General features: G+C 49.6%; 1 protein-coding gene across 2 annotated transcripts in view; it reads right to left on the minus strand.

Moving 5' to 3' along the window:
- Positions 1–2749: 2749 nt before the first annotated feature.
- The window catches only part of U2AF2 (U2 small nuclear RNA auxiliary factor 2), a 36406-nt gene continuing 18927 nt past the window's right edge, over positions 2750–20228 (minus strand). For both annotated transcript variants that reach the window (XM_029585306.1, XM_029585307.1), the window contains 8 exons: positions 17893–18044; positions 15192–15308; positions 14510–14648; positions 13479–13558; positions 12859–12981; positions 11836–11922; positions 3578–3826; positions 2750–3336 (listed from right to left, as the gene is read on the minus strand). In XM_029585306.1, coding sequence (XP_029441166.1) covers positions 3202–3336; positions 3578–3826; positions 11836–11922; positions 12859–12981; positions 13479–13558; positions 14510–14648; positions 15192–15308; positions 17893–18044 — 1082 coding nt within the window. In that variant the 3' untranslated portion in view covers positions 2750–3201. The remainder of the gene's footprint in view (positions 3337–3577; positions 3827–11835; positions 11923–12858; positions 12982–13478; positions 13559–14509; positions 14649–15191; positions 15309–17892; positions 18045–20228) is intronic.

Below are 20228 nucleotides of genomic sequence, written 5' to 3' on the forward strand. Positions count from 1 at the left end.
AGCGAAGCCCTGCTCTTTGCGCCAGTGAACTGCAAATGGATGCTCGGACCCCCAATGCTGAAACCTCGAATACCCTTTTGAGGTAGACTTCCAGCTTCCTGTCTTGCAGATCCCACAGGGCTGTGCCTCCTGTAACTGGGATAGTTGTCCGTTTTGTGACGCCAAGACCGCTGAGTCAACCTTCGAACTTTAAGAAGCTCAAGAAATTCCTCGGGAAGAGGGTATAACTTCTCCATCGCTCTGCTGACCTTCATGGAGGCTTCGGGTGTGTCCCATTCTCTGGCCAACAACTGTAGGAAGGTGAAATGGGTGGAGAAGGCCCTGGACAGAGGGCAGAGACCCGCCAGTACTGGGTCCCCTTCCCCCCCCCCCCCCCCCCGAGGTGAAAGGTCCCGGCGGATCCTGCGGAGCCTCTATGTCCAGCTCTTGCAGAATGTGTGGGATAAGAGAGTCTAACTCGTCCCTCTGGAAGAGCCTAAGCACCCTCGGGTCATCTCCTTCCATCTGGGTGGCGAGTAGGGGACCATTCAGGTCAAGCAGGGGATCATGCGGAGCCGGATCAGCTCCTCCTGTGGGTGGGAGTGCGACACACCTGGGAACTCCCCTGAGGAGCTTGTGCTCCTTGGCAAACCCCTTCAGGTATAGTATCCGCTATCCAAGGGACCTTAGGAGGCGGGGGGTCCCGCTGCGGGGTCTGGCCCATCCTTGCCAAGTAAGCGTTATGCATGAGTAAAATAAAGTCCGTAGTGAACGAAGGGGGCCCCGTGGGGGGTAGATTAGTACAGTCTGCAGACTGTATCTGGGATCCCAGGGGCAGAACGGGAGTCAGAACCAGCGGAGGAATCTCTGAAAAATCCTTCCGCTCTTCTACTGCCGGCTCCTGTATGACTGACTGTGCCCAAGATGGCCGCTGTTCCCACGCGAAGCGGGATGGAGGCTGGCCCTGGTTGCTGAAGACGCGATGGGAGTGCGCGAAGGAAGGCGCCCCGGCGGCTGCGATGTGCCCTCCCCCACCAGGGAGGCATCGCGTACATACTCCGTCACGGGACAACTGCGATCCCAACTCCCCACATGCCGAGCACTGGAGGGCCCTCGGCATGCAGACGATGGGGGGGAGGGGGGTGGGGAAGGGGGAGAAAAGTCGCCAGCCACGATGAAATGGGAGCTGCGCCACGGGAAAACGTGTCCGCTGAGCTACCAACCCCGAAGACAGTGCCAACAGAGGAATGGGACCTCTCTGCGGCTGACGGCCCCGAAAAATAAGCATCCCAGGACTACGGGTCGAACACGGTGTGGGGGGAGGAAAAGGTTGAAACCTCCAACATCCTCCCCCCCCCCCCCCGAGGTGCTGAAACGAGAGACCTAAAAGAAATCAGGCTAAAAAACAGTCACAATGAACTTACCCCAGCGGGCAGGGAAAGGAAAGGGAAAACCAGAGTAGTTAGAATCAGACCCATCTGCAAGCCAATGGAAACCAATGCTTGACCTTTTTTTTTTTTTTTTTTAACAACTTTATCCAAGGAACAGAATCACAAGAAAGGTAGAAAGAACAAACTCTCTCTCTCCTAGACAGGAGAAGCCAAAGTTCCCCTACTCCTATCTGCTGGAGTCAGAAAGATACTGAGGACTCACAGAGGGTGCACTGGTATATAAGGGAGCATCCTCCGAAGCCTTGTCTGACTCCCATCTGCTGGACGGGGGACATAACCCACCGTCTGGACTGATCCTGGTATGTACAGGGAACCTCCTGTAGCTGAAATGGGGAACCACATGTTCTGCAACCATCATCTGCTGGAGTCAGAGAAATACTGAAGGGACACAGAGGGCGCTCCAGGCTATAAGAGAACACCCCTTCAAGCTTTTCTCTGACTCCATCTGCTGGAAGGGAGAGACAACCCACTGTCTGGACTGATCCGGGTATGTACAGGGAATAGGTTATATGCTAGTGTCAGTAAAACTGTATTCATCTGCTGGAAGGGAGGCAAAGCCCAGGAGTCTGGATTGATCTGGGTATGTACAGGGAAAAGTCAGTCTCAGGATGCAAGGTGACCAGGTGGATCCCAAGGCACCTGGGACATCCCGAACCAGTCCTTACCCTACAGGGTGCATGTAGTGGGGTAAAACCAGGTACCTGCTAATCCAACTTCGGTGCTACAGAGCCACTGAAGACTCATTTTGCTACCCACAACTGACATCCTAAAATGGTGGCTCCCAAACCTGTGTCAGCACCATAGCCAGTCAAGTTTCCAGGAGATCCTCAATGAATATGCATGTACATTTGTGTGGGAAAAAGAGTGCTCAGGCATCTACAAACAAAAGATGGATCCTGTTGCACTAACCTTTAGGGGCCCTGCACAGTGCACAAACCATAAGCTGCTCACATTTTCTGAACACTCTTGCAGTGAGCGCACATGAACTTCAAGGTGAGAGTGTGGAAGGGGTTGATGATACTATCACAGTTCACCCCCAATACTTTTTAGGGGTGCATTGGCGAGATTATCTTCATGGCCAATATGCTGCCACACTCCCACCCTTTCCTCTCCAAGAGTTTCCTCCAATCTGCCAACATCCAGGGCTGTACTCCTCCTCCTGGCAAGACGGATTCCAGATCCCTACCCCTCTACATGCCTAGTTTTGCACATGGTGCTTCTGTGCTACGCTTGTCTGAAAAAAAAAAAAAGCAGATCCCCACCCACGCAGCCCACCTCCTCCTGCCCCAGCAGAAAAATATCCAAATACAGAGCAAAAGTAAAATACAACCAAATGTTTTTAATGAGCAAATAGTCTTTAGCAAATATGAAACGGTCACAGAGAGAGAAGTAAAAGTAAATAGAAAAAAAAAATTATTTTTTTTTTTTACTACAGCATAACCACCACAGAGAGTTAATGGTCCTTTTCTGGGGGGAGCGAGGTCCTGGGGTGGGGAGAAGGGGGGGGGGTTAGACGTACTTCTGCTTGGTTTATTTTTAAATGGGGGAGAGGGGGAAATGAAGAGGGGGTGGGGTTAAAGGAACACCAGTCGGAAAAAGGGAGAGAGATTTTTTTTTAATTTGGCCGTAAATTAACACCACATTTATCTGAAACCGGGGGAGGGATCTGTCCAGGTGTAAACACAAGGGAAAGGGGGCTCCCTCCCAGTGTATCCCCTAGTAGTCTCTCTCTGTTCCCATCCCCCCCTCCTCCCCCTCCCCTGGCACGCTTCTACCAGAAGTCACGGCGGTGGTAGCCGTCTGGGTCACAGTATTTGGTGACCACCACTCTGTTGGCGAACTTGCGGCCTGTGAGTCCTTGCATGGCCTTCTGGCAGTCAAAGACAGAGGTGAATTCCACGAAGATCTAGAGAGGGAGAACAGAGAAAGTTAGAAAGCAGGGGTTAGGGGGGAGCGTAGCAATTAAATGTAGCACTCCGAGGTTTCCTAAACTTTTCAGAATCTCCCATACAAGCAGCAGGCAATATGCCAGCACGCACATTTTCGTACACCCTCCCTTGGCCAACCATTTACAAAAATCACTAATTTAAATACCCCAAGGATGACTTGGCAAAGCAAAGGTCTGCTCACAGCACAGCTTCTCTCACCTTGCCACAGCCAGGCACCTCCACACCATCCACCGGACGGGGGATCTCGATGGACTTGACAATGCCGTACTTGCTGCACTCCTCTCGCACATCTTCCACGATCTCCTCATACTCCTCATCGTCCAGCAGCTCCTCCGGCAGGACCATGTTCATCAGGCAAAGCACCTCCGTGGGCAGCCCACCCATCTGCACCTGCGAGCTCATCAGCCCCGGCACTTGCAGGGTCACCGGTGTCTGGTTTATCGTGCTCTGAAAAAAGGAAATGGGGGGGGGGGGGGGTGGTGAGAAAAAGAGCATCAGAACCGTAACCACACTGCAATCTAAACCACCTTCTCTCAATCAGTGCACGAACACGAGTCAGACATGTTCCGTCATCCTGGGCATAATACAACAATGAGGATCCTGTCACAATGGCAGGCTGGTACCTTCAATACAACCTTCAGACAATATACAGGCAGAACGTCCTCCTCCCCCTTCCCACCCTGTGGTGAAAGCATGCTTTCAGTCATCATCTAATTCCCCACTTCTTCACTAGCCATGCAAAATCCTGGAAAGAGGGCACCAACCCCCAAGCTTGTCCGCCTCAACCAGACAGGGTAGAACCCACTAGGATTCCTAAAAATAAAAGAAACCCCCAGGAGGAAGGCTCAAAAGAAAACTGCACAAAACTGCAGGCTTAGCACCCTCTGCTGGAGACAGAAATATTGGGGAACTGCAGGTGGTACTGGGGTTTATGAAGCAGTGTTAGTGAAACGTTCTGTCTCCATCTGCTGGCAGGGATGCATAAAAGAAAAATCCAGACACTTAAGATCAATGAAAAAAAAATCTTTTAGACATACCATCACCTAGACTGGCACGCCTTGATATCACCAGGAAAAGAGCTCTCTCTCTATCAGGTCCAACTCTTTGGAACGCTCTACCAGACTCATTAAGATCTATTTCAAACTCAAAACAATTCAAAAAAATCTCTAAACACACATTTCTTTCAAATCACATTTAAAGACACATCCTCTAAATAATCAAACAATTACCCATATGGCACATTGCTTCTTTTCATGATGAATCACTATTTATAATTGTTTATTTTTCTCCTCAATTTTTTACTTTATATATTTTTTGTAATTAATATTATTTATTTATTTTATATTTATATTTCTAGTTTTTTTTTCAATGATATTGTACACAGTTTTGACTAAACTGTTTGTAAAGGCAGTATATAAACATTTTTAAATAAATAAAAGCGATCCTCCCGATCCGAAAATATAGGACCCTGACTCAACCAGTCCGGAAGATTAGTCAGACTGAGAGGACCTTCCACTGCATGTTGCACCAGATCTGCGAACCACGGTCTCCGCGGCCATTAGAACCATGGTCCCGGGATGTGATTCTATGCGACTGAAGCCCCGACCCGAGAGGTCAAGGAGGAAAGATGTACAGAAGAATTCCTGTCAGCCAAGGGCACACCAAAGCATTGAGGCCCACCGAACAGAGTTCCTTTCGGCGACTGAAGAATCTGTCTTGGAGTTGAGCTGTGTTGCCATAAGATCCAATTGAGGGGTGCCCCACCTCACACAGATGTGGTTCCACACCTCCGGGGACAACGCCCACTCCCCAGAATCCAATTGCTGCCTGTAGGGAAGTCCACCTGCACATTGTCTATTCCCGCTACTTGCAATGCAGCTAAGCCTTCGAGATGACACTCTGCCCAGGCAAATCTCCGGGCCTCCAACGCCACTGCATGACACTGTGCCGTCCTGCCGATTGATGTATGCCACAGCCGCCGCATTGTCAGAGTACACTTGAACCATGCAACCAGGACCAGGGCCCAAGCACATCGCTCCCCAGCTGGAGAGGCTTGCGCCCCTGGAGACCACAACCCAGTCCGGAGGCTCCAGCTCCATCCGCTTCTCCAAAATTGGGACGAGACAGCCACCACGAGAAACTGAACCTGGACTTCCAAAGCAGAGGAAAGGGAAGATGAAAATCCTCCAAGCAGGGACTCCACATGGACATCAGCACGTGTTGCAGTGGTCTCGTGCGCAAACACCCACGGGACCAAGTCTAATGTGGATACCATGGACCCCAGGACCTGTAAATAATCCCGTATTTTGGGCACCTCCAAAGACACTTGACCTGAGACTGCAACTTCAACATTCAGTCCGCTGCCAGGAAAACCCTGCCTCAGAGTGCCGAAATAGGCCCCTATGTAAACCCGTGACTGAATCAGCTCCAACTGACTTGTGCACATTGATAACCCAACCGAGAGACTGTAAGGGGGACATCACTCTTCAGATGGACTTAAACGCATTCCTCCAAACCAACCAATTGTCCAGATATGGGTGGACCAAAATTCCCTCCCGGCGAAGAGCCAGCGCCACCACCGCCATCACCTTGGTGATTGTGCGGGGGCCGTCACCAAGCCGAATGGGAGGGCTCTGAACGGAAAATGTTGACTCAACACTGAAGCGAAGAAACTTCTTATGTTCCTGTTGAATGGAGATGTGCAGGTACGCTTCTATCAGGGCTAGGGAGGAGAGAAATTCTCCTTTGTGGACTGCTGCCATCACGGTATACAGCATCTCCATGCAAAAGCACAGAACCCGAAGGAACAGATTCACCTGCTGCAAAATCGAGAATGGGCCGAAAGGAGCCCTCCTTTTTCGGCACTACAAAATAAATGGAATACCTTCACTGACCTTACTCCTCCAGAGGGATGGGAACAATGGCCTTTAGGGCAAGCAGCCTTTGCAGCATCACCAACACTACCTCCCGCCTGACGCGAGAGACCAAGTGGGACTCCACAAAGGCCTCCCAAGGCGGGCACAAAAAAAAAAATCTAGAGTGTAGCCCTCTATCACCTCCAGCACCCAATGGTCCGAGGTAATCTTTTCCCACTCTTCGTAGAAGCTGACAATCTGCCTCTTACAGCTTCTACGGAGGAGAGAGGGGACCACTGGCTTCATCAGGCTGATTTTCAACTCCCAGCCCGATGCTGTCTCTGCCTGACCTGCGTACTCCACGAAAGGACTGTTGGTACCCGCTGCCGTTTCGACAAACAGAAGAGGACTTGCTGTAACGAAACAGACGGGAATCCTGAAGACGAGCCTGAGAAGTAAACACCTTCTTACTGGGCTTCCTGTCCTCCAGCAATCTATTCCCCTTGGACACCCCAGGACCTTCATCAACTGATCCAGGTCCACTCCAAATAACAGCTACCCCTTAAAGGAAAAAGATTACAGAGCTGGACCTTGGATGATAAATCGTCCAACCAGTTACGAAGCCACAGCAACCTACGAGCTGCTATAGAGGAGACCATGTAGTGAACCAACATATGCACCAAATCATACAAAGCATCTGCCAAAGGAAAATTGATTACCTGCTAATTTTCGTTCCTGTAGTACCAAGGATCAGTCCAGACCGCTGAGTTATGCCTCCCTTCCAGCAGATGCAGTCAGAAAAAAGCTGAAGGCACCCCCTGATAACCCAGTGTGCCACCTGCGATACCTCAGTATAATCAATATCAAAGCAGAATGAAGTAAATTTAAAACAACCAATGACTAGATCAAGAGGACTCCTCTAACAATAACCTGTGAAAACTACGTACATGAACAGAGTACAGATTAGAATGCTTCTTCATAGTCTAACACTGCAGAAAGAGAAAACAATGGTGCGGACTCTCCGGAATACTATACGCCTTCTGGGCGGGCGTTTGGACTGATCCTTGGTACTACAGGAACATAAGAAAATGCCATACTGGGTCAGACCAAGGGTCCATCAAGCCCAGCATCCTGTTTCCAACAGTGGCCAATCCAGGCCATAAGAACCTGGCAAGTACCCAAAAACTAAGTCTATTCCATGTAACTATTGCTAATGGCAGTGGCTATTCTCTAAGTGAACTTAATAGCAGGTAATGGACTTCTCCTCCAAGAACTTATCCAATCCTTTTTTAAACACAGCTATACTAACTGCACGAACCACATTCTCTGGCAACAAATTCCAGAGTTTAATTGTGCGTTGAGTAAAAAAGAACTTTCTCTGATTAGTTTTAAATGTGCCCCATGCTAACTTCATGGAGTGTCCCCTAGTCTTTCTACTATCCGAAAGAGTAAATAACCGATTCACATCTACCCGTTCTAGACCTCTCATGATTTTAAACACCTCTATCATATCCCCCCTCAGTCGTCTTTTCTCCAAGCTGAAAAGTCCTAACCTCTTTAGTCTTTCCTCATAGGGGAGTTGTTCCATTCCCCTTATCATTTTGGTAGCCCTTCTCTGTACCTTCTCCATCGCAATTATATCTTTTTTGAGATGCGGCGACCAGAATTGTACACAGTATTCAAGGTGCGGTCTCACCATGGAGCGATACAGAGGCATTATGACATTTTCCGTTTTATTCATCGAACGAAAATTAGCAGGTAAGAACCAATTTTCCTTTCCCTGTATGTACCAGGATCAGTCCAGACCGCTGGGATGTACCCAAGCTGCCCTAAATGGGGTGGGACCCGGAGAGTCCCGCTCTAAGCACACTGCTGCCAAAAGAATCGACATCCGGAGCCCGGACGTCTAAACAGTAATGCTTAGAAAATGTGTGCAAAGATTTCCAAGTAGCTGCTCTGCAAATCTCCTGCAGCGAAACACATTGGCTCTCCGCCCAAGATGCCATTTGAGATCTGATCGAATGAGCTTTAAGACCATCTGGCACTTGCCGGCCGTGACATTTGTATGCCAAAGCAATGGTGTCCTTCAACCATCGGGCAATAGTAGCCTTGGAAGCCTTACATTCCTTCTTAGGACCGCTCCCATAAAGACAAAAAGATGGTCTGAAACGAAAAGCATTACTCACGTCTAAGTACCGCAGAAGTATCCGGCGGACAACCAGTCTCCTCAAGTCATGAGCCTGAGGAGAATTCCGATCTAAATCTGGAAAAGCCGGTAACTCAACTGACTGGTTTACGTGAAATGCGGATACCACCTTTGGCAGAAAAGAAGGTACTGTCCTAAGCGAAACCCCAGAATCCGAGATTCGCAAGAACAGTTCTCTGCAGGACAACGCTTGAATCTCAGATATTCGTCTGGCCAAACAGATGGCCACGAGGAACACCGCCTTGAGTGTTAAATCTTTCAACGTAGCTCACTTGATAGGCTCAAAGGGAGGACTGCAGAGCCCATGGAGAACCAATGTCAAACTTCACGAAGGACACATTGCACGCACCGGCAGGTGTAAATGTTTGGCTCCCTTCAAAAAACGCGCCACATCAGGATGTCCTGCAAGAGACGTACCATCAACTTTACCTCTTAAACATCCTAACGCCGCTACCTGAACATGGAGCGAGCTGTACGCCATTCCCTTCTTTAAGCCTTCCTACAAGAAAGCGAGAACGTGTACAATAGTAGCCTGGCGCGGGGACACCTTCAACCTGCTGCACCAGGAATCGAAAGCCTTCCATACTCAAACATAAGTGAGGGAAGTAGAAGTCTTCCATGCGTGCAGAGTAGAGATAACCGCATCCGAATACCCCTTATCTCAAATGCCGCCTCTCATAAGCCAAGCCGCTAGGCAAAAGCGAGCCACCTGATCGAAAAATACTGGACCCTGTCGAAGTAAATTCGGAAGGTGACAGACGCAAGGGACCGTCGACCGCTAGGTTGATCAGGTCTGGGAACCACGGCCTCCGTGGCCATTCCGGAGCTACGAGAATCACCGGCCCCCAGTGGGACTTTTCCCACCAACGGCCAAGGAGGAAACAGTAGCACATCGCAGGGCCACAGAAAGACCAAGGCATCTACCCCTTCTGCCCCGTGCTCCCTCCTGCGACTGAAGAAACGAGCTGCCTTGAGAAAATCTGCCTGGACGTTGTCCACTCTGGCTATGAGAGATGCCGCTAACCAGACCAGATGGCGCTCCGCCCAGACGATCAACTTGTCCGCCTCTGTGGCGACTGGACGACTTTGTTCCTCCTTGTCTGTTGATGTACACCACAGTCGCATTGTCGGATAGAACCCTCACCGACTGATGCCGAACAAGTGGGAGAAAACTGCGCAACGCTAGACGAACCGCCCTAGTCTCCAACCGATTTATGGACCACTTGGACTCCTGAACTGTCCATTGCCCCTGTGCCGATCATGACTGACAAACTGCCCCCCAACCGGAGAGGTGGCATCCGTAGTCACAGTCATCCACTGGGGATTCTCTAGGTCCATCCCCTGCTGTAAGTGATCGGGAACTAACCACCAATTGAGACTGTTCCTGGTGGGATCCATGAGGGGCAAGGTAAATGGATCTCGTCGGACTTGGGGGGTCCCATCAGGAAAGCAACGCCCTCTGCAAAGGTCTCATGAGCAAACGCCCAGGGGACCAACTCCAGAGTAGATGCCATAGAGCCAAGAACTTGCAAATAGTCCCACACCTTGGGCAAAGGGAGGGCCAAAAGACTGTGCACCTAAGACACCAGCTTGAGCATTCTGTTGTGGGGGGCCCAAAGACCGACAAGACCAGATCCCCTGAGGAAGGCTCCGCCATGGGCTGCGGCACCTGAATATCGAGTTCTGCGAGCACATGAGGGATCAAGGGGTCCAACTCCTCCCTGCGAAATAACCGGCGCACTTGTGGGTCATCCCCTTCAACCAGGGAGGCATTGTCAACTTCATCACCCGTGGGAGGATCCTGAGGATCGGGATCTGGCTGGACAGGGGATGGCAGCACCACAGCGTCAGGAACTTTACGAGGTGGCTGGACCCTAGGGGCTGCTGTACCATCTGCAGGCCTAGGTAAGGTTTGCAGGTGGAGACTCTGCAAATTCCAATCTGCCTCCGCCTCCATGTAAACTTTATGCAACAAAATAATACAAATTGAGAAGGGGTGCTGTCGCTTTAAGAGCGCCCCCCCCCAGAGGCAAGACGGGACAAAGTGGGGAGTCAACACCCAAAATCGCAAGGCCTTTCAGGGCTTAAATTATGAGGAAAAAGCCGTGGAGCAGATTCCCCTCCCCTGGAGGGGAATCTGCTCCACGGCCCCATCCCCGTGCTTCTCGGGGATGGGGCCGGCCTCTGATTGTGAGCAGGGAGACTTTTCTCTAACCCTTGCGTTCGCGTAAGGGATGGCCGCTTGCCTGTACCCGGTGACTGAGAAGGGCCTCCCCCTGAGATGCAACATGAGCAAAGTCCCACAGGCAGAGCAGTGCATTCCCTGCGGCATGGCCGTCCGAGCTGCCACAGAAAAATTCACCAATTACCCCCTCCGGAAACCCGGGAGATTACAACCAGCTAGGTTTAAAGACTTTTAAATGCTTTTTTTTTTATAAACTTAACACCGGCAAACCAGGGGAATGACATTCCTTCCCAGCACTAGCATCGCAATCGACCATGAACCCCCAAGAGCCCCGGGTTAACAGCCAGTCGACTGCTGCACAGTCCTGCACCTCCTGCTGACTAGGCCCTCCCTGCTGAAGTTCCTGCTAAGCTCTGCTCTTCTGGTTCTTGTACGCTGTTTTTTTTAAACAAGGAACTTAAAGAAACTTTATTAAGTGGGTACTTCCCTGTCCAAAGGTAGAAGGCCGAGAGGGAGCCTCGGAGGGTCGAGGGAAACAGGACACCTGGCTATCGGACCTTTCGGTATGCTGCGGGCGAACCCAGTCAGGGGGTATCCAAACCCCCCCCCCCCACCTCCGGCAGCCCAGCTTCACCTGAGGGATGGCCCAAGATGCCTAACACCTCAGGGATTCCATGATCTGGAACCTAAAACTACTGTAAAACAAAATATTTTTCCTTTTTTTTGTTTTAACTAACAGCCTGCAGGTGCAGCTCTACCATCTCCTGGAGTCAGAGAAATATTGGGGTCCTGCAGATGGCACTCTCAGTTAAGTAGCAGTGCCTCAAAGTTTGCTCTCTCTCTGCTGGAAGGGATGAATAACCCACTAGTCTGGATTGATCTGGGTATGTTCAGGAAACCCAGGAGTCTGAACTGATCCAAGTATGGATAGGGAAAGAGGTATGCCCAACAGAAATAGCTCCTCCCAGTCAGGGACCATGAAACAGAGAGGGGCGGGAAAACAGGGCTAGGAAGACCTACTCCCTAGAAGGGGAGTAGGTCTAGGAAGACCTAGCAAACCCACTTCCACCAGGTACTATGGGGAGAAAAAAAAAACCAACACACACAACACACACACAAACAAATGATATCCACGTTCCCTGAACAGTCCTCCAGCAGTGGCTGTTTGTCCCAACCAAGGAGAGGTGTGGCTGGCTGGGAGTTTGCTCACCAGTGTAGCATTCTTGGCTCCCACGCTCGCTCGCTGGACAAGAAGCTTCTTGTCTCCCAGCTGCATACCATTCAGTCCGGCAATGGCCTGTGAGAGAAAGAACAAAAAAGGAACAGGGGTTGGTGGGTGAACGCAGCGCATCCAGAGCCTCTCAGTTCTGCGTGTTCAGGAAGCACGGGAGGGCAGGAACCAGTCAGCTCTGCCCTGGCATCCAGGTTAGGCGGAGGGAAAGATGATTCAGGATCAGCAAGGTGTGAATCCTCAGGCCCTGTGAGAGGATTTCGAGACAGGTTAAAAAAATAAAAAAAAAACCTATGTATATTACAATTATTACAGGGCAACAGGGAGAGGGCTGCAATTTTCTCTCCTCCTCCACATGCAAAGTATGCTACATCCCAGACTATCCCTGCAGTGCTCTAAAGCTGTGTGCAAACTCCTCCACACAGCAGTCTCAATCTAGTGTCCGTTTGATTTAACTGAAGCCAGTGCAGAGAGGACTAGGGATGGGAAGGTTTATATTCAAGGCAAGCTTATGATCTGAAACTTAGAGCCAACCTTGCTCTAAATCTATTCAGAAAGGCACATTAAAACGATAACTTAAGGATAAATGTGGCAGGAGACTGACTGGTTAATTCAGAGCAATGCGACTCCCAATGATACTGGCTCACAACAGGGCACGCCCCCCCCCCCCCCCCCGCACTGCCCGCTCTACTTTAATCCCGGGCAGGCAGAAAGCCTGAATCAGGGAACTGATAGGCCAGAAGCAGTCGCTCTCACAGGAGTTTCAGAGTTCCCCTCCAGTAAGCAGTCAGAATTCAACTGTTACAAACAGCAGTGCAGGCCCTCTAATCAGACTCCCAAGGCAGGAAATAAATGGGACCAAACTAGGCGGCTTACCAAAAATGAAACCGGCATTCAAGTTGGTAGGGTCTACGTAGCCAGTCCTCCCTTTCAGAGAAGGGATTGGCCCAAGTCCTCTTAAACCCAGGCAGATGCATAAGGAGTGGCAGAGGAAGCTCTCACCTGATCTGTCACATTGATATCCACATATTCACAGAAAGCGTAGCCCTTCGATAGTCCTGTGGCGCTGTCCTTCACTAGGTTGAAGGCCTTTAAGGGGCCGAAGGAGGTCAGCAGCTCCTTGACCTGAGCAGGGAGGTAAGCAATAGGGACAGGGTCAGGGGGGGGGGGGGTAAGCAGCTTGAAGAACAGTGTCACATTTCACATCCCATCTGCTCACCCCACTTTGGGGCAATTTAACCCCCTCCCGTCCCCATCTTAACGGTACACAGACTTGCATTTATAGTTCTCGACACCAGGGGTTTGGGAAAACCCATTGCGAGTCGACACAGGAGGAATCTGCTTCATCGGGGCGGAGTGCTGCCGGGTCAATCAGCAGAACCCCCAGGCAGGGGCCTCATCAGCACACGCAAAGCACAAACACGGCAGACGGCTGAAGAGCCGACCGAGGAGGGGTGGGGAAGGAAGGAGGAGTTCTTGAAAACAGCATGGGCAGGGGCAGGATTCAAAAGTGCACCTGCTGATTTCCCAAGACCTGTGCCCCGAGAGAGAGCAGGGGAACAGTAAGGCCTTTTCAATTTGCCCTCCTTTTCCACTTCCCTGAAGAACTTTCTAAGGCTCACCTGGTCATCATTAAGGTAGTTGGGCAGACCTCCAATGAAGAGCTTGTGTGCAGAGTCAGGCACCACTGTCGATACGACGCCTGGAGGGGGAGCAGAAGGATTATAGAAAGACAGGTAAGCAGTGGGGAGAGTGGTGCCATCCTTGGTGGGAGCGGACATCAGCAATGCCCACACTCTGGTGTTTACCAAAGTCCCCCCCCCCCCCCCCCCCGAGCAGTTTCCACACTGCCTTCCAGATCTTAATGAGAAGATCCATTCCCTGTTCACTCCCAGAAGCAGTTTATCGGGCTCTTAACTGCTAACACCCTCAAGAAACGTATCCAATCTGTTTTTATACCTAGCAGTATCACTAGCCTTGGCTGCAGCCTCCTATAAAATTCCACAGCTTAATGTGTGCGTTGAGTGAAAACAAAATACTGTCTGCCATCTTTTTAATTCTGCTTCTTGTTAGAGTCATGCAGGGTGAATAATCGTCCCATCCCATTTATGATTTTATAAAACCCGAATCACACTCCCACGAACTCCTCTTTCCCAAGCTGAATAGCCCTAACCTTTACTCTCTTTTGCACTTGGTGAATGATCTCTAGTTCTCTCTTTGAGAGGGGGCAACTACATCTGTACACAGTACTCAATGTGGTCACAATAATGCCTGTATTTCCACTTTTGTTCTCTTTCAGAATAATTTCCTTTATTTGAAAGATCTTTATCCCTCACTGCACTCTTCTAGGCAAGTTATGTATAGAACATACACAATTAAAAATCATAACTAATATGATCTTTTTTTGCCAGCCCCCACACTGAGCTAAGGATTGCAATATATTAACAATGACTCCAAGATCCTTCTTATGTGGCAACTCCCAATACAGAACCAGCGTTGGGCATGTTCTCTCCCCATATGCATCACCACTTTGCACTTGTCCACCCAGCTCCCCTATCTTCTAAGAACCTTCCTGTAATTCTGAAGACCCTTCCCCTATCACAGAACTCCTTCAAACGCCACATGGGGATGCTCCCTACACCCAGAGGCTCACCTGGCACATAGACAGACGGGTTCTCAGACATGCCGGGCAGCGGCTGGTAGTCATGGGGGCGCCGGATCTTAAGTGACTGGCCCTGGAAGATGATGCCGTCAAAGGCCATGGCCTGTGTTGTCTCGTCCACAGAGCGGAACTGCAGGGGAGAGGGGGCATGAATGGAAGAGAAAAAAAAAAAAAAAAAAAAAGAGGGAGCAGGGTACCTCCCCATCAGAAGTGCCAGGTAGGACAAACCAGAGAAATTAGTGCTCCTCCTTCCTTTCTCCCCCTTATTCAGCCAAACCTTTTCCCACTTTGCCCACTTCATGCGCAAGCCCAAATGTTTCATTAAACACAGCCTGAGCATAAATTTCTACTCTGCAGTATCAAAATGGGTAGGAACAAAAAAGAATGCAATCTGTAACTAGTACATGGAAGCAGACGTGAGCCAAAGTACAGACAGACCCCAGAAAGCATATGAAGGATTCGTTCTTATAGGCTAACTTATCACAGAAGGTGATAAGTTAGCCTATAAGAACGACAGCCTTAGCTCTTTCTTAGCCATAAATCATGTGAAAGTACACTGCTTTTAACCAGTAAAGCAGAGCAGATGCCAGCTGGGAGTCACAAGGTAGAGACAGACACATACAGATGGCACCTGCAGAGAAAAGACTCAGGGTCGACCTTCCCTGCTGCTCACCTCCAGGAAAGCAAAGTTCTTATCCTGGTTTATCTGCACGGCCAGAACCGGGTTGCCAGGAGCTTGGGTGAGGCCACCGAGACGCATCTGGGCATTGAAGAAATCCATCATGGCTTCCTACAGGGGAAGGAAGCGTGAGAAAAGAGAAAAGAAAAAAAAGGGAACAGGGAAAAACAAAAAACAAAAACAAAAAAAAACAGGGTGATATAGACAAGCAGGGCAGCCACCCGCTCGCAGCGGAAGAGCGAAAATATAGCAAAGAAGAGGTGTGTAATAGCTGGAAAGATCCTACTTGCCTTGCACGATGGTAGCAAACTTTACGTTTTGCTACGAAGGGATTTCAGCCCCACATTTTCACTTTAAAAAGAAATGGAAAAACTTTTTGAACCTGGTTTTGTATGGTGTGGTTTTTTTTGTTTCGCTTTATTTAAAAAAAAATAAAAAAAAAATTATATATTTCATTATAAAACTCCCAACATCAGCCACTTATTTACTACTTTTAACCTGCTAAAAGGGGAGAAAAAATTTTTTTATTTGCTCCTGGAGGTGTCCCCAAGGAAACAACGATGAGGGGGAAAGAGGCTGAGAGGGCGGGATGGAATCACGCTTTCCTTTTAATGGAGACGTCAAATATCCTGTTACCATTTTCAGAAGGGGGGGAGAAAAAAAAAGCAAAGGTTAAGGTTAGGGGAGACCTCTCGAGGGCCATCCTGCAGCCATTTGGATCATAAAACCCCCTCTGGCCCCCCCCTTAAAGCACACCATTAGTTCTGCAGGAGGTACTGATCATCAGGGAATGGGTCACCCACTGAAATCAGGAGGCTCCATTCTGCCAACAGCCTGGCACGCTGACTGGGTAGGGACTTTTGCTCGCTGAGTGTCAGCTCACTCCCACAGAACCAAATACCTTGAACAGTGGTGGGGGGGGGGGGAGGGGGGTTTGAGCGAGAGCATAAACTCGTGCTAAGCAAGTGGATTTGGGATGAGGGGGGGAGGGGGGGCGAGCAGGGAAGCAGTACCTCGTGATTAATAAGAGCTGCACGCCCCTATTTTACTGCCGGAAACTTAAGATTTTCAAGGAAAGCTACGCCCAATACATGTGAGCTGTCTTTGCTTACCTGTGCACGAATCCGCTGTGTCACAATACAGTTTGAGGGTTTAACCATCTATGCTGCGCCGGGCGTTATATTTAACACATATGCCTAACAGATTGGCCTCACTGACCATGAACAAGGGACGACAAACCATTTCACAGCGGCCAAAAAAAAAAGTCTGAAGGCATCTGGTGTTGTAAACCTGCAGAGCCTTCAATGCAAGCTCCTAAAGGTGGTGCTGGAGAGTCCCTGGCAAGTCCAGCTTCCAGGGTAACCCAAATGCCCTAAATTCACCTCAGTTATCCATGCAACATGGGTGCTCACTGTGGCATCCTAGAAAAACCAGCTGTCAAGGAGAGGAAGGTAGGTATCTCCGGGCCCTAATCTGGGATGCACCGCGATAGAGGGCGATGCAGAAGGCTGACATGAGAGCTTGCATCCCCATCTGTAACCGAAAGCATAACTCAGGGCGCATCAACCTCTGCATGCTCAAAAAGCAAAGGCAAGGCCACGCTGCTCTGAAGTAAACCAGCATCTCTATTTCCACTAAGTATCCAGCTCTCCCCCTCTTAACACCTAGCAAGCAACCTTTTATGGTTGCCCATAGGAAAAGTACTAGGCCCCTACGCCGCAGTTCATTTTGCCAATCTATAAAAGACAGACAAATGCACCAGCCTCCATTTGCTACCATGCAATAGTCTGAGGCTAAGCCCAGTTCCTTCCCAGGGGTCACAAGAAAAAGACTAACGCAGCCTTACCCAACTGCAGCCAGATAAAATACTCCACTGGCAGCTTATGTTAGACCCACTTGTTTTACAAATTAACATTACCACCATACATGGCATTTAAATCTGGATTAAGAGGAAATGGAAAGGTTCAACCCCTCCTCCCCCAATAAGGAAAGTTTTGGGACTATCTGACCCAGGTTTAATTTAAGTCTACAATACTGAGCTGTTTACAATGGCATTGCGCTTGGAGCACCATCTTAGAAAGGCAGCCTGGCAGAAAGCCCCAAGTTCTTAGGACTAAAGACACTTGAGAAATCCTCAAGAGCCATGGCTAAAAGCAGTCCGTCATACTACATCAAAGCTAACTTGTGAACAACAATCTCAAAAAGCATCTGCCAGCTAGTGCGAGGACACAGAATGGTGTCAGACTGGCCGTAAGCCAGTGTCCTAGCTGCCCAACAGATATGCACTAAATACACCTGCCAGCAAGCTCCCAAGTCTCCCCCTGCCGGAAAACCTTACATGGAAACTGGGATCACAGAGGACAGGGCAAAACCGTGTCCTCGAACACTGCAAGAGGTGCCAAATGAGTACAACGCTGGCGAGAGATGGACTGATGGGAAGAAGAGTCCCATCAACATCTAGAGAAAGGGGGTGCTACATAGGATGGTAAAGCACAACCCCCCCCCCCCCAGACCCGATTCCTCCTAAAGCACCACCAGTGAGGTAAACCAAAATGCAAGACCAGACCCTCCCACCCCTCTTCCAACTAACAGCGCTGCCCTCACACACAAAAGCTGGAAAGAAATGATGCAGACACTCTTTTGAGGAAAAAAGGGAGCCAGGGAGGGGGGAGCGTATTGGAAGCCCACCCAGTACCTCAGTGATTCCGAAGGGGATGTTTCCGACGTAAAGCCGCCGGGCCTGCCTGGTCATCTGGCTGCCAACGACGGGCACGGGGGTGGGGGTCACGGCCAGGCCATCCGGGGTCATAGTCGGGAGGAGGGCTGTGGCTGGGATCTGGCCTGCGGCTGAGGGGGGGAGGAAAAAAAAAGCATCCAGTCAGACTCATTCAAGAGGGGGAACAAAAGGAATATTAGCTGGTTAAGCTCAAACTACTAGTTACCCCATTTGCTAATACCACGATGGCTCAGCCTCATTCACCCAACCGTTGTACTCCCCAGGAAAGTTAAACTACATCGGTAAGTCTAAGGGTTCGGTCACACAACAGCACATCTCAAGTGCCCACTCACAAGGCACTGGACAGTTGTGGTTAGCTGCTTTCTGGAAGCCGTGCAATTTTCGTTTCCAAAACAAAGTTGCCTCCCAAACATTTTATTTTTCACACTTGTATCTAGTTATATACATACAGGCATTATCCTCAAATATAAGTGGGGCCCAAGGCAGCAGATAAAGGGGTAGTCCGGTATAAAACTTTTGTTTTTTTTAGTTAACCAGGACAGGTTGAATACTGCAAAGAAATAAAGGAAAATTGGTTCTTACCTGCTAATTTTCGCTCCTGAAGTACCAGAGATCAGTCCAGACAAGTGGGTTTTGCATTCCTACTAGCAGATGGAGGCAGAAAACCAAAGAGTTTGAGGCACTGCTACTAAACAGAGAGCGCCATCTGCAGTCCCTCAGTACTGACCTGTACCCAAGCCAGATTAAAGATCAATCACCCCCAAATAAATAAGTAAATAAGACTAACAATAGTGAACCCTTGAACACAGCATAACCACTAACAGCCCAAGGGAGAACAAAACAACCAGGCCATCCTCTGAAGGCTATGAATATGTACAATCTGATAGTGCTTCCCAGAAAGTGCGACCTAGAACGGAATAGCCGCAATGGTTTTGAGCAAAAAATACACAGGGATAGGTTTCTGGACTGATCTGTGGGTAACTTCAGGAATGGAAATTAGCAGGTGAGAACCTATTTTCTTTTCCTGTTCATATCCCGGATCAGTCCAGACAAGTGGGATGTACCGAAGCAACCCTACACCGGGCGGGCCCACGAAAGATCCCACGCAACACATTTTAGCCCAAGGACGCCGCACCCGGAGCCTGAACATCCATCTGGTAATGGCAAGAAAGTGTGTAAAGATGACCTCGCCGCTCTATAAATCGCCAGTGGCAAAACCAAATGACACTCTGCCCAAGAAGTCGCCTGCACATAATCCATCCAGAATTTTCCTTCAGCCAATGTGCTACCGTGCCCTTGGAACCTTAGCACCTCCAAAACACAAACAAATGATCCAAACGCTGAAAACTGTTGGTAACTTTTAAACACAACAGCGCCTGAACATCCAAGAGATGGAGCTCTCTGGACTGACACTTCATCCGACCAATCTGGGGACAGCAAGCAGCTCTACTGGGATTCAGATGGAAAGCACGACGAAATAAACTAAGAACCGACTGCGGTCTTGTTCCGCCGCTGGCACCGGGACTATCACACCCAGGCCCTGAAGGCACTCCATGAGGGACCAAGAAAATTCTAAAGCATAGCCTTTTACTACCTCTAGGACCCATTGATCTGAGGTAATCCTAGTCCACTCCTCGTAGACAAGCGATAGCCGACCCCACACAGCTGTATCGAGAGAGTGGACCCTGCAGGCCTCACTGAGAGGTCTTACCAGTCCCAGCCCCTTGGCTAGAGCCCTCTCTGGGATTCCTACAGGCTCCTCTGCCACCAGGAACTCTGCCTCTGCCCCCCAACCAGTGCAGAACTCCTCAGAGAACAAAAACCTGCGACCTTCATGAAAACAGGAACGAGGCGGAAAGTTTTTCCAAGCCACCTTCCTGTCCTCCAGCAGCTTATGACCCTTTGATTCCCTTAGCACCTTGATCAACTGTTCCAAGTCCCGTCCCCCCCCCCCCCCCCCAAACAACAATTTTCCCTTGAAGGGGAGATTAGAGTTGAGACTTCGACCACATCAGTTGACCAATTTCGCAGCATCAAGCTGACACCACCACGACCATACTCTTGGCTGAAGTCCGGATCAAACTGTAAAGAGCATAGGAAAATTGGTTCTTATTTGCTATTTTTCGTTCCTGTAGTACCATTGATCATTCCAGACTCCTGGGTTTATGCATCCGTGCCAGCAGATGGAGACAGAGAAAGTTTAACTCACACTGCTTAATAAGCACTGGTGCCACCTGTAGTTCCTCCGTATTGATATGTACCCAAGCACAAGAACTCACTTGCAAAACCTTGAA

Source organism: Rhinatrema bivittatum, chromosome 19 (assembly GCF_901001135.1).
Source record: "Rhinatrema bivittatum chromosome 19, aRhiBiv1.1, whole genome shotgun sequence".
Taxonomy (NCBI): domain Eukaryota; kingdom Metazoa; phylum Chordata; class Amphibia; order Gymnophiona; family Rhinatrematidae; genus Rhinatrema; species Rhinatrema bivittatum.